Below are 13,644 nucleotides of genomic sequence, written 5' to 3' on the forward strand. Positions count from 1 at the left end.
TATACTTATTCCCTTAGTGAAATGAATTCAAGTGTCCTAACTGCTTGACTGCTATGCACTACATTTGACAATAGTAAATAAATAACCAGATTCTAGTCTCTAAATAACTTATTTAAAGTGTTAGCATTCTATTTCCTTGTTTGAATTTTTATATAAAAACAAATGCCTGTTTATTTTACAGTTAATGAATGAAGTTTTGAGTGGTATTCGTGTTGTGAAATTTTATTCGTGGGAACAACATTTTAAAGAAAAGATAAATTTTGTTCGTGACAAGGAATTAAACAATCTGAAAGGGCAGAAATATTTAGATGCATTATGTGTATATTTTTGGGCTACAACTCCTGTGTTAATTTCTATATTAACATTTACAACATATTCTTTATTAGGTCATACTCTTACTGCTGCTAAGGTATTTACATCTTTTCTATTTCCAACTGATCTGTTTGTGTAATCCTAAAACATTATTAATTTTAGAGGAGGTGGTTTATCAAATATTGTTTGATATTATAATGAATTGTTTCAGAATGAATTTAGAGTCCTGGTTGTGTTTCTTTTATTTCAGTTTTTTTTAGTTTTTTTTTTAGATAAAACTAAATCTTAGCCTTTAATTTTTATACGCCAACATGGAAATGTGGACATATATTGCCATCGCCCCTGTCTGTTCATCTGTCCGCCCCTCCATCCGTCCGTTGTCCACAATTTCTAAAATTGATATATGTGGTTAACATTAGTGAGATGAAGAAGCCTATTTAATTTCATTTTGTCTAGAGTTATGGCCCTGGTTTCACTTTGTTGAACCATGTGAATGCTATTACGCCAAAAGTTATCCAATCTTTGTGAAATTTATGTGCATTTTTTAAATTAGTGAAATGACGAAGCCTATTGAATTACAGCAATTTACAATAATTACTTCTAGAATTATGGCCTTTGTTTCACTTTGTTCAACCGTGTTAATGCTCGATTGATGAAATTTCTAAAATTGATATATGTGGTTAACATTAGTGAGATGAAGAAGCCTATTTAATTTCATTATGTCTAGAGTTATGGCCCTGGTTTCACTTTGTTGAACCTTGTGAATGCTATTACGCCAAAAGTTATCATCCAATCTTTGTGAAATTTATGTGCATTATTTAAATTAGTGAAATGAAGAAGCCTATTGAATTACAGCAATTTACAATAATTACTTCTAGAATTATGGCCTTTGTTTCACTTTGTTCAACCTTGTTAATGCTCGATTGATGAAAGTTATCATCCGATATGTATTAAATTTATATGCATCATTTAAATTTGTGATACAAAGGTCTATTGAATTTCAGCAATTTCCGTCAATTATTTCTAGAGTTATGGCCCTTGATTTACTTTGTGAACCTTGTGAATGTTCGAATGACAAAAGTTATCATCCAATCTGTATGAAATTTATATGCATTATTTAAATTAGTAAAACGAAAAAGCCTGTAAAATTTCAAAATTTTCTATAAAAATTACTTCCCTTGTTTCAGTTTGTAGGACCTTGTGAACCCTCAAACAACAAAAGTTATCATCCGATCTTTCTGAAATTTATATGTATTATTTAAATTAGTGACACAAAGAAGCCTAAAGTTATCTGCTTCGTTTGTTCGTTTCTAGAGTTTTACGTCCACTTCCACCTAGGGTGATATCATAGACAAAACTGTTATCTGCCGATCTGTATGAAATTTACATGTGCAGTTTAAAGACCACGTAAGGTGAAAATCTTAATTTCATGTACTTATAGCCAATGGTTACTACATCCATTTTACGGCAAGTTCAAACCAATCTGATTAAAATTAATTCGTTCGTTCGTTCTTGGTGTTTAACGTCTGCTTCCACGGAAGTGATATCGCAGACAAGACATAGGAGAGCCGAAGCTGATTCCTGTTTTTTAGAATATGATTTTGCAATCTTTCCATTTGGCCTTAGGCCATGGATTTGGTTTAGTGGGAAGTTTTTCCCTTTATTTACCGGTAATATAAAACATATCGTTTGGTAGATGATCTTTACTGCTTCTGGATTGGTAGATGTCATCGTTTTAGTGTTTAGGTGCCAGGCCCGTCTTAATGTGGCCTCCCCTTACTCTACTATCCCACTCTCTGGGTTTGGTATCAGTTTTATTTGCGGAATAGTGTTTAGGTGCCAAGTTCGTCTGACCGTAACTCCCACTTACTCCACTATCCTGCTAGTTTGGTAGATGTCATCTTTGTGGGGTTTGTGTTTAGGTGCCAGGCCCGTCTTATCGTGACCTCCCCTTACTCCACTATCCCACTCTGTAGGTTTGGTGTCTGTTTTTGGTGGAATAGTGTTTAGATGCCGAGTTCGTCTGATCATGACTCCCCCTTACTCCACTATCCTGCCAGTTTGGTATAAATCCTCTATGTAGTTTAGTGTTTAGATGCCGGGCCCGTCTAACCGTGACCCCCTCTTACTTCACTATTCTACTTAGTCCAACTGTGTCCATTAGGGCGTGGATTTGTTCGAAGATTTGCAGTTTCAGATCTGGTCTCGTGAAGAGTAGGTTCTTAGTGTTGAATGGTATGTTGTTGGTCTCCATTGTTCTCACTATTTCCCTTCTCTCCTCCTCGTATACCTCTCAGTCTACCAGGACATGGTTGGTGGTACATTCTTCTCCGCACTCACAGATGATGACTTGGTGTTTGTAGTCTCGCAGCCGCTCTTTCACCCTTAGCTTCTATATAAGTCTACAAATATCTCTTCTAGGGTGATTGAGTGTTGTCTTTGTGTAGATCTTGTCATCCAGCCGGAATCTGTATGTGTCAAGTTCAACAAGATTTAATTCCCAGATTGAATTGACCTGTCTTTTGACCATACTCTAGATTTCCGTGGTGCTGTGTCCTTGAGACCTTCATTGGCGAGTCGATCTGCCTCCTCGTTTCCTCTAATGTTGACGTGATGGAATCCAGACGAGTTCTACTTTGCTTCCCTTCTCTAAAACCCTCTGGTACAGCTGCCTGATTTCCAAAATGACTTCTGGTCTTGAGTCCGAGTTGTCATTTTGGATTGAAATCAGACTGCTCAGAGAGTCGCTTGGAATGACGAACTTACTAGTCTTTTGATTGCAAATCCATGATATAGCGTCACGAATGGCCACAAGCTCTGCAGTGTACACCGAACAGTTATTGGGTAGTTTCCTGCTTATTCCCTGTTCCCCGTTTGGCAGGTATATTCCAAACGAGCTGGTGCCCCTTTCAGGATTGCGTGAGCCATCCGTGTACACATGGTCCCAGTCATCAGACGGCCAGTTGTCTTCCAGGTGTTCTAGAGTGAAAGCACGTGCAGCAGTGGGGTTGTTTTTCTTGTTGGTTTTCTGTAGTAAATCTAGATTAACCGGCGGTATAGGGAGCATCCAAGGGGCGATTGGAGGGGGGGGGTCGTGTTCATTTATCACGAGCTCCCCCAGTCGCAGTTCCTTGATTGTTTCCCTGATACCCTGGCCGAAGCTTTTCTTTCTAGGATCTCTTACATATCTTGTATTTTGTAGACTGACAAAGGTTGGGAATCTTTCGCCCAGTTGCGAGATCTTAGCCCAGTACCTTGTCGCTAGTTCTTTTCTTCTTAGGGATAGGGGCAACTCCCCGACTTCTTGCAGTAGTGCCTCTCTCGCAGTCCCTTGCCCTACGCCAGTCGCAATACACAGAGCTTTGTATTGGATGGTGTCAAGCTTCCTTAAGAGTAATGGCGCGCAGTTCATGAAGGCCAGAGAGCCGTAGTCTAATACAGATCGTATTAGAGCACGATACACCATCATTAGTGTGACTCTGTTGGCCCCCCAAGTTCTGCCCGTTATTTTCCTCATTAAGTTTAGGATTTTGGTGCATCTATCTACAGTCTCGTCGATGTGCGGTTTCCAGGTCAGCCTTCGGTCAAAGATTACGCCAAGGACCTTGGTTTGGTCTTTAATTCTGCTTATCCCTCTATCCCTGCTTACAAGCATGCCGACTGTTTTCTTCTCCGAGACTTTGAATCCCCAATCGTTTGCCCATGCCATGAATTTGTCTAAGGCCTTCTGCATGTTCTTTTGTAGTTCATAGAAGTTCCTCCCTTTCCGCCATATGGTACTGTCATCAGCAAATTTAGCTAACTCAGTTTTGGCGTCGAGGTAGGAAGATTTCTGTATGTCGTTGATCATGACATTGAAGAGAGTGGGACTGAAAACCGACCCCTGAGGTGTGCCATTTTCTAATGTTTGCTCGGCACTCAGGAATCTGCCAACATTCACCTGTATCCTTCTATCGCTCAGAAAGCTTTTGATCCACCGAAACATTATGCCCGTTATACCAATACGTCCTAACTTGATGAGCAGCCCGTTTAGCCAGACTAAATCGAAAGCCTTAGTTAAATCTACGAACACGACACATAACAGGTTCCCAGAGAGGAGTGCCTGCGACATGACTTGCTGTAGTCTCACCAAGTGGTCCGTTGTTAAACGCCCTTTCCTGAACCCGCTTTGATTTTCGTCGATCAGTCGGTTGCTGTCCAGATAGAACTGTAGTCGTATGTTAACCATTGTTTCCAAGGTTTTGCACAGTGTGGATGTCAAACTTACTGGTCGATAGGACTCTGCCTTTGTTCTCTCTTTACCTGGTTTTGGAAGAGGGATGACGTTGGCTTTCCGCCATTCTTTAGGTACCTCTCCTGCCAGTCAGGATGTGTTGAAGAAGTTTAGTAGTATCCTTTTGGCATTTCTAGGCAGATGTTTGAGCATCAAGTACTTTACTTTGTCCTCCCCAGCCGCACTATCCGTCTTGAGGGAAAGAGCCTTATTTAACTCCTTCTCAGAGAAGGGTAGATTGATTGGTTTAGTCCCTTCATTAGGTTCAATTTCTAATGAAGGGTGCTGTGAGTAAAAGATTTCCTTTCTCTTCAGGAACTCTGGTGATTGGTATTCGTTCCTACTTGCGTCAGCGAAAGCTTTTGCAAGTAGATCTGCCTTTTCATTGCCGTTGGTAACGTACTCTTCTCCATTCTTTAGGTTTAGTATGTTGAATGATCTGCACTTCCCGTTCATGGCGTTCAGCTTCTTCCAGACGGCACCTGTTTGCGTGTTTTAATTCAACGCATTACAGAATGTCATCCAGTGTCCGCTTTGTGCCTTCCGGATGGTGTCTCTTGCGGCGTATTTCAACTTCAGGTAGTTTTGGTGATTGACTTCATTGTAGTGGCGTTTCCGTAGGCGTAGTGCCTTCTTTCTTTCGTTAACCGCCTTCTGACATTCTGGTGACCACCAAGGTTTTCTAATCCTTGATTGCCCTCCAGAAGTCTTGGGAATGGAGTCGTCTGCGGCTCCTATAATAGCACTCGTGATGTTGGCTGCGTTTTTGTCGATGTTGGCATCGATGATGTCTTCTTCTTTCCACTCAAGGCAGCCTACACGGAAGTTAGCCCAATCAGCCTCTTTTATTTTCCAATTGGGTTTCGCGTTATAGACTTCCCTGGTTGTTTCACATTGGATGCAGAGTTCTATCAGTAGATGGTCGCTGCCAAGTGTTTCATCTTCGTGTACTTGCCAGTCGCAGCGGTTTGCCATACCAAGCGTACCGAGCGTGAGATCCAGGTGTGAAGGTGGGGCATTTCCTCCAACAAAAGTAGGGCTCTCGTCGTTCAGTACGCATAGGTCGTTCTCTTCTATTATTGAGCATAGGCTAATCCCCCGACAGTCATTCCTCGGTGACCCCTACAAGACGTGTTTTGCATTGAAATCCCCGCAAAACACAAATTCGCCCTGAGGAAGCTGGTCGAGAAGTGATTGGAAGTCAACTGGTTTTCTCGTGACATCTGGGGGTACATAGACATTCACTATTGTCAATTTTGTATTATTGCTCAATGTGATGGCTATGCCCATTGCTTCTAGAGGGTCCTCTACGTCAAGCGAAACAGAAATATAATTTAAGTTATCACTGACGTAGATGACAAGACCGCCGCCACATGTCGTGCTGCTCGGTCTGTCCCTTCTCTGACAAGTGTATCCGGGCAAGTAGATGCCGTTCTTGGTTGGTAGTAGCTTGGTTTCTTGGAGGCATATTATATCTTTCGGGTTGCGGGTGATGTATTTTCTCAGCTCAGCACATCTGGGAGCCAGTCCATTAACGTTTAGTTGTAGAACTTTTACCTGGCCCGCCATGATGACTGTCCGGATAAATGCCTCTCTGTCTTGTCTATTTATTGGTCAATTGGCGTTTCACATTCCATAGGAGGTACCTCATTAGTGTTCGTCTTTGGTGTTAAAACCGGCAAACAACTGGGCATATCGCCAGTGCTGTAGTGACGAACATGAGATATCCTTCTACGGAGTGCGAGTTTTGCCGTTTGATCGCCTTTTGTGGTTTCTTCGTCGTCGTCTTCTTCTCTTGATCTTTTTTTTACCGTGTTGATTTAATTAATCATGACACACAGGACATCGGCGTTGACCATGTGTGTCTTTATTTTGCCGAGTAGGCTTGCCATCTTGGTAGTTTGGTCCTCATTGGACACGGCCACCCTGAGGAACTCGATCATGAAGTTCATGAAGCCACTTTCAGTTTTAAATTTAGGAATGAAGTGTTCTTCATGAATCTTCATTTTCGGTTCCTCTTCTTTCTTGTTGGATGGATTTGTCTTCTGTTTGACCTCTACAGGTTTGGTAGATGTTTTCTTCTCTTTCTTCTTCTTGTCTTTACCTTTAGGGGTGGGGGTTGCATCGGACGTCGAGAGAGTCGGTGCTGGAGCTTGTTTTGGTTCCACCACCGGTTCTCTGACTACTTTTGCTTCTCTCTCCTTGTTCTTTACTTGCTGGGTTGCCTCCCTAAAGGTAAGTTTATCTTTGCTTTGCAGACGTAGCGCTGCTTTGGTCGCTTGTATTCTTGGGCATTGCGGGGAGTCGGCTTCGTGGCTGCACTTGCAGTTTGAGCAGTTAATTTTGCTACCCACCCTACACTCAGCCACCGTGTGTTCTCCTCCGCATTGGGCGCATACGTTTTTTCCCTTACAGTACTTTACCGTAGGTCCTAGTTTCTGGCAGTTGGCGCACTGCCTCACCCTCTGAACATAGGGGTGGTTACGGCGGTTGAAGTACACAATTTTAAGGGCCTCAGGTGCTGTACCTTTCTTGAAGGATAGGGCGACGCTTCCCTGATCCTTCCCCTGGGCCACATTAAACCGATATACCTCGGTAGCATGGTACCCCCTCTCTATGACAAGGTGATCGGTTCGGACACCGTCACGGTCATACCGAGAAGTAGGTTCTGGGCCAGCGCTAGGTCCATGTCAGACATACTTTTTAGGGCAAGTCTAACATGTCCCGGCACTGTGATCTTTATGTCGGGTATGTTGATAATACCCCACTTACTCTTCAATTCCTTCCCCACGGCCGTAAGTTTGGCTCCTTGGAAGGACTTACCTTCCAGTGGCCTCACAAGTACGACGTGGGTCTATTCTTCTCTCCTTTTTGTCGCAGGAAATAACTTTGGTGCAGGGCTGCTTTTAAAAGCGTCAGCCATTGACATGGGTGAGCTAGCCTCTGTCGCCATCGTTCTTATGCTGCCGAAAAGTAAAATCGAAAACAAAAGGAGTGACTGAACAGTGTTGATTAAGGAGTATTCTGTCTTTAATTAATGACGTAAGCTGATATACCTGTTGTTACCCCTTTCCACAAAGAAGCGCTAGTCAATCAGTGTAATTAATACTAATTAACTATGGGTTCCTATTGCTTGTATGGGTGTACTTAACAGTTATCAGGCTTATTAGCTATAGAAATAAATTAGCTTGTTATTGTTTTAAGAAGCTTGTGACGAGTTCAATCAGTTGATTGGCTTGTACACTGAGCTTCTTTGTTAGTAGATGATAGAAAGAAAAGTGAAATAATTAAATAGATACAGAATAGAGAAAAATAGAAATAATTAAATAAATAAATAAAGATAGGAAGGTGGTATATAGAGTTGAAAAAAGGGGTAAAAAGAAGAAGTAACAAAAAAATAGATTAAATTAGGAGTGGAGAAATATGAAATAGAAATAAGGTAAAAATAATATCCTAACAATATCCTAACAATAAAGCACTGAGGAAGGAGGAAAGGAAAAGAAAATAAAGTAAATTAAAGAAAATAAAGTAAAATAAAATAAGATAAATTAAGAATGCAAAATATAAAGAAAATAAACCTTACCTTGTGAAGGTATAAAAATAAAAACAAAGACAACCTTAAATCTATTTTTGGACTAGATGATCTTTGTAGTATCTAGTGGTCTTTCTGGGTTTGAGAAGTCTTTTTGGAGTTTTAGCTAAGCTACTTTATCTGAGATAGCTTTGGAGCTCTGGTGCATTGTAAAATTAATTCAGCTATTAAGGTTTAAGTATCCGAAAGCCAAAAACGGTTTTCAAATTTTTAATTACAGCCTTAATCCTGTTGATTGGCTGGTGACGTCACAGGCACTACACATACTATATACATTATCTATACAATATATCACTGTCTACAATATATCACTGTCTATAAACACCACCAGTTGACAGTGTGTATTTGTCGGTCCAATTAACATGTGACTGGCCTAATCGTAATCCCTGTTTCAGGATTTTACATGGAGGGTAAATGAAGATCTGTGTGGTAGTGACCACTTTCCTATCTTGATTGATAATAATGGTCCCTCTCCGGTTAAAAGACCTCAGAGGTGGCAGTTGCGTAAGGCTGATTGGGCGTTGTTTGAATCTTTGTGTCTCTTTTCTTTTGATGCAAAGGAGTTAGAAGATGCAGATGAGCCCATGGCCTTATTCACTTCAATTCTTCTAGATGTAGCTGAGCAGGCGATTCCTAAAACCACGACTAAACCAAAACGTTTCAATTAACCATGGTATATTTCTATAATTCGCTTGTGCGTAGGGGTCTTTAGCAGTGGGGGGAAACCGGAGGAACCGGAGAAAACCCACGAGGTTGGACAGGCGACCCTACTCCTTGTCATGTACAACCAGGGATTCGAAACCACGCCAGTTGACTCAATGACAGACCTTATGATAGAGCACGCACATGCTAACCATTCGGCCACCCAACCCCCCCAGTTTGTAGAACCTTGTGAACCCTCAAACGACAAAATTTATAATCTGATCTGTATGGAACTGTTTTGTAAAGGCCCCCAATTACCTACAAAGGAATAAATATGCAACAACCCTTGTTGACCGCTTGGATGATTTAGCTGCTGTGGGCGTATGTTTCATTGACTGGCAACCGATCTTTTAATACTTTGTATAATATACTCTTAAAAAAAAGTAGGGTGTATTGAAATGCAAATACCTATGCAGGTTGTGATATGATAAATAGTCATGGACTCTTGACATGCTTTGAGAGTATGTTCTCAGATGAAGAACTTATTGCCCCAACAGAACCACTGAGCTACACATGCGACATGAAATAGTGCCATACACGTGGGAAGGGTTCATTGTCAAATTTGACAGTTCAAGGAAGGGTTGATGAAAACTGCAGCGTGCTGGTTTATCTATCCATATTTGCTTTCCTATCGGTTCTTGCATAAGATTTACTGTTTAGCATATCTTTGCTTTAGTGTGTTCGTTTATTTTGATCGCGTGATGTGTTTGTCGGCAGCAACGTTAACCGAAAACACTGCAAGAATGGGCCGTGGCACTGCAAGAGGAGTGTGTCAGATTGCCCCAAATCATGATTGGACGGTTGATTAGGAGCATGCCACGACGAATTGCTGAATGTCTGAGGATTGGTGGAGCAATTACTCATTATTAAAGGGACTATCCCGATATCAAGAGAGTCTCAAAAATAAAAGTTGGAGTACGTATGAAATTTAAGCGCCAAAATATAGAGGAATGGGGTATTTACCTTCTCTCAAAATTCCAGCTCAAAATATTGAGTCGTTTGGACGTGAATGTCAAAATTTCTTATCCAGACACGTAACCCTTTTAAGATTTCGGGTCAGTTTTTTCGTTGGGTGACCTGATAATCGATTCCCATTCCTTGAGAGATCTATGTAGTGAATGACCCATGTGCTGTACTTGATAACGAAAGGTAAATTTCAACTACATGTTATTTTTATAAAATAAAAGTCTGGTTTTATCCAGACACCGCATAATACAACTTGGGACACTGGTCTCCATTTCCAGACGAAGACTGACGAGTTTAAGTGGTTTGAAAACTTATCACAAATATTGAGTTAGTTGCTCGGCCCTCAGCTAGAGGATTTTAGGGCTGTCAGATAAAGGCCCATATAAACTGTTTATGTTCATGCGTAGGCAATCGGCCTGTTGTTAACATACACTGGTTAACTCTAATAAAAACAGCTGTGCATTTCCACAGTTTTGTATTGTTTCTGAATATCCCCTACTTTTTTGGAAGAGTATATATACCTGCCTACAAGACGCCACCACATCATATAAGACACATGGCAATTTCAGTGTTTGTATCCAGGATAAACTCAAATCACATGATTAGATATTGTTCATGGACCGTTGAAGTGAAAATAATGCATGCAGTGTGAATAATTTTTACGGTGACAATTAATGAAACTTTGTCAAAAGCCTTCGAAGAAAAACTTAATGCCTGCCAATCGGAATAAATGTCTTAAGTCAGCTGATTTTGTGTAGATTTTATATCAGTATTGTTTACATTATGATAAGTCTTTTATTTGCTAATGTTTTTTATCCTACATGTTCTAACAGTAGGATGTTAAACCCTATCTCATTCATTTCTATTAATAAGGTTTTTACAAGTCTGTCACTGTTCATTATGTTAATTGGACCATTAAATGCCTTCCCATGGGTAATCAACGGTTTGATGGAATCGTGGGTATCGTTAAAAAGAGTGGAAGAGTTTTTAAAATTAGAACAACTAGATCTGGCTTCTTATTATTCACCACATTTAGGTAGGTTTAAAATTTAGAAATCTGTACTTTGATTTTCATAGATTCAAGTCCCAACATTTTTTTTTTTTTGTGGGGGTGGGGTGGGGGGCGGGGAGGTCTCAATTTATGGCAATTTATCATATCTATTTTCATGGGTTTTCTGTATAAATGCAACTGGAATTTTGGAACTTGTGTTCTATCTAATCCTTTTTTTTTTTTTTTTTTTTTAAGATATTACAAGTTCTATAAGAGTGGATAAAGGTTTGTTTTCATGGAAATCAAAGATAAATATTTCTCCGTCAAATAGTAGCCTTTCAAGTCAAACAAATTCAGCAGTTTCTTCTGAGTCAAATATTAGCTCTGTAGCATGTCCAACACTAGTATTATCAGATATAAATTTACATGTACAAAAGGTAAAATAATATATACTACCAATACATTGATTACATCATCTTTCTTATAAACAATTTGAGAAAATGTATTTTAATCTATATGGTTTTGACATAAAGTCACCATACTAGATCTGCAGTTAAATGTTCAATCCTAGTTTCCATGAACAAAGGCATATGATCACCGATCTACCCATATTAAATATTGTTGTGAAGTTTTTACTCTTTATTAAGCTGCTCAACAATTCTCAATAATTTTCAGTGCTTATTCTGATAATTAAAAAAAAAAAAAGTCATACTGAAACCAGAGATTGTGACAATGTGGTCTTCGGAATTGCAATTGATTTACTGGTAAGACAGAACTGTGGAAGGTAAAAAAAAAATGAACATTCAGATGAAGTACAGATAACAAAAGAAAACGTCTCATAAATTGTCTTGCTGCTATATATTGCTCATACCTGATATAACATTGTTTACCAGTAACCTAAATAAGTTGCATTTCTTTTTTAAGGGTCAACTTCTTGGCGTAATTGGTAAAGTTGGCTCCGGCAAGAGTTCCTTATTACATGCACTGCAAGCAGAAATGCAAAAAAAAGGAGGAAGGATCAGTTTAGAAAATATAGAATTAGGCTTTTCATTGGCTACTCAAGAACCGTGGTTGCAGCATGCTACAGTTCGTGATAATATATTATTTGGACAGTGTTATCAAACCGGAAAATATGATGCTGTTATTCAGGCTTGTGCTCTTTCAGAAGACTTCAAAGTAAATATTTACTGTTCTTGATAATGTGAGAATTTGGTACCATTACGATCACAAACCATAGAGTAACTCGCCATTTATATTAAAATCTCTGAGGACTGTGAATCAGTGTAAATCTGATGCAGGACAGAGGTCTTAATGGAATTTTAGAAAGGGGTAAAGAAATCCAAAAATTTTTTGAAGAGCTATCTTTCTAGTTATATTTTAACTTTTAAAGCTTTGAACTTATTACCATCTTCATGGTGGTATTGTTTTAAAATTGGTGTAATTGTTAAGTGAGGCCTAAAGAGGAACCCTATTGAAATTCAGAAAAATTTCAATCATAGGTTTCAGACTTATCTCTGCTTATTTTCAAATTTATGAGATCTTGTTTTAGGATAGAATTCTTGATGGAAGATTTCAAAACATGATGATATCTTTCATAGGGCGTAAGGAAGGAACATATGAAATTTAAAAACTTGTGGATTGACAATTTCGAATGCTCTCTGTTCATATTTTGGTTCTAAATCATATTAATGTTTGTTGCGTATTGCATGTGTGTGAATTTTCATTTTTTGAAAATCCCTTTATCATAAAACTAGCAAATGACATGCTTCAAAACTACTTATATGTGACCGGCCGCATCTAAATGAGTCGGAATGCGCGAGAATCAATAATGAGATAAAGACAAAATAAGTGAAAATATTGATTTTGAACGAAATTGAGATTTTCACAAAAATGAGACTATAAATATACTATCTATCAACACAGAAGATCAAAATAGCAATAAAACTTTTTAAAACACCTGTATTTGAACGTTTTGTAAGAGTACCGTATTCTTAAATCTGTCCTATTTCTTAAAATTCTCGGCGAAATTAGTTATTTGTCTTCGCTCGCAGCGGGACGACCGGTCATTCCTCTTGTCAAATTTAAGGGAATCTGCGAATCAAGTTTCTTGTCCTAAATTAAGTGTGAAAAAATGTTGAACAAACGTGATTTACCGTTCCACTGCGTACAGACATTTTAATCCCTTTGATGTCGGTCAACGAGATTATACGTAGTCAAAGATTAGTCAATAAACTAATTGTAAGCTAACCTTTTAACATTCATTCAGTTCACGATCTAACTAAGTAATTAGTACAGACGTTAAATTTGATAATCCCGTAAATATACACAAAACAATAATGTTTATCTGTAACCATTTCCCTTTGTAAGAATTGACCACGTGTTCCCATCTGGCATTCCATTTGCCATCACACAACATTTTAGTCATTTTCCATTCACTGAACAATAAAATATTACGTAGGCTATAATCATTCGAAATACCACCCGAATCGCTCACTGTTATTAGCTATACACACCATTTAACAAACTACTTTGCGACTAAAATGGCACTTGGTTCATTTTGGCGGGAAAAAGGTCACGTGGACAAAGAACAACAACGTGGCAACAATGCATGCATTGCATACGGGTGTCGATGCTACAATGCAATTTTAAAACATTGTTTTATAATGAAGACAATCAATAATCCTTATAAGACATAAAGAGGTAGATTTCACAAATTAAAAACACTTATTTGGATATACTACTTCTGAATTTATTAACATGCTACGTTTCGATACACATACAGATATCGTTATCAAGCAAATAATGATT

General features: G+C 39.0%; 1 protein-coding gene across 3 annotated transcripts in view; it reads left to right on the plus strand.

Moving 5' to 3' along the window:
* Positions 1 to 13,644, plus strand: part of LOC126821156 (ATP-binding cassette sub-family C member 10) — a 79,347-nt gene that overhangs the window by 9,527 nt on the left and 56,176 nt on the right. For 2 of the 3 annotated variants that reach the window (XM_056101088.1, XM_050549508.2), the window contains exons 3-6: positions 182 to 409; positions 10,719 to 10,881; positions 11,092 to 11,273; positions 11,761 to 12,012. In XM_056101088.1, coding sequence (XP_055957063.1) covers positions 182 to 409; positions 10,719 to 10,881; positions 11,092 to 11,273; positions 11,761 to 12,012 — 825 coding nt within the window. Of the gene's footprint in view, positions 1 to 181; positions 410 to 10,718; positions 10,882 to 11,091; positions 11,274 to 11,760; positions 12,013 to 13,644 lie in introns of those variants that run through there. The other variant, XM_050549509.2, reaches the window with a different exon arrangement.

The sequence above is a fragment of the Patella vulgata genome, chromosome 5 (assembly GCF_932274485.2).
Source record: "Patella vulgata chromosome 5, xgPatVulg1.2, whole genome shotgun sequence".
NCBI lineage: Eukaryota > Metazoa > Mollusca > Gastropoda > Patellidae > Patella > Patella vulgata.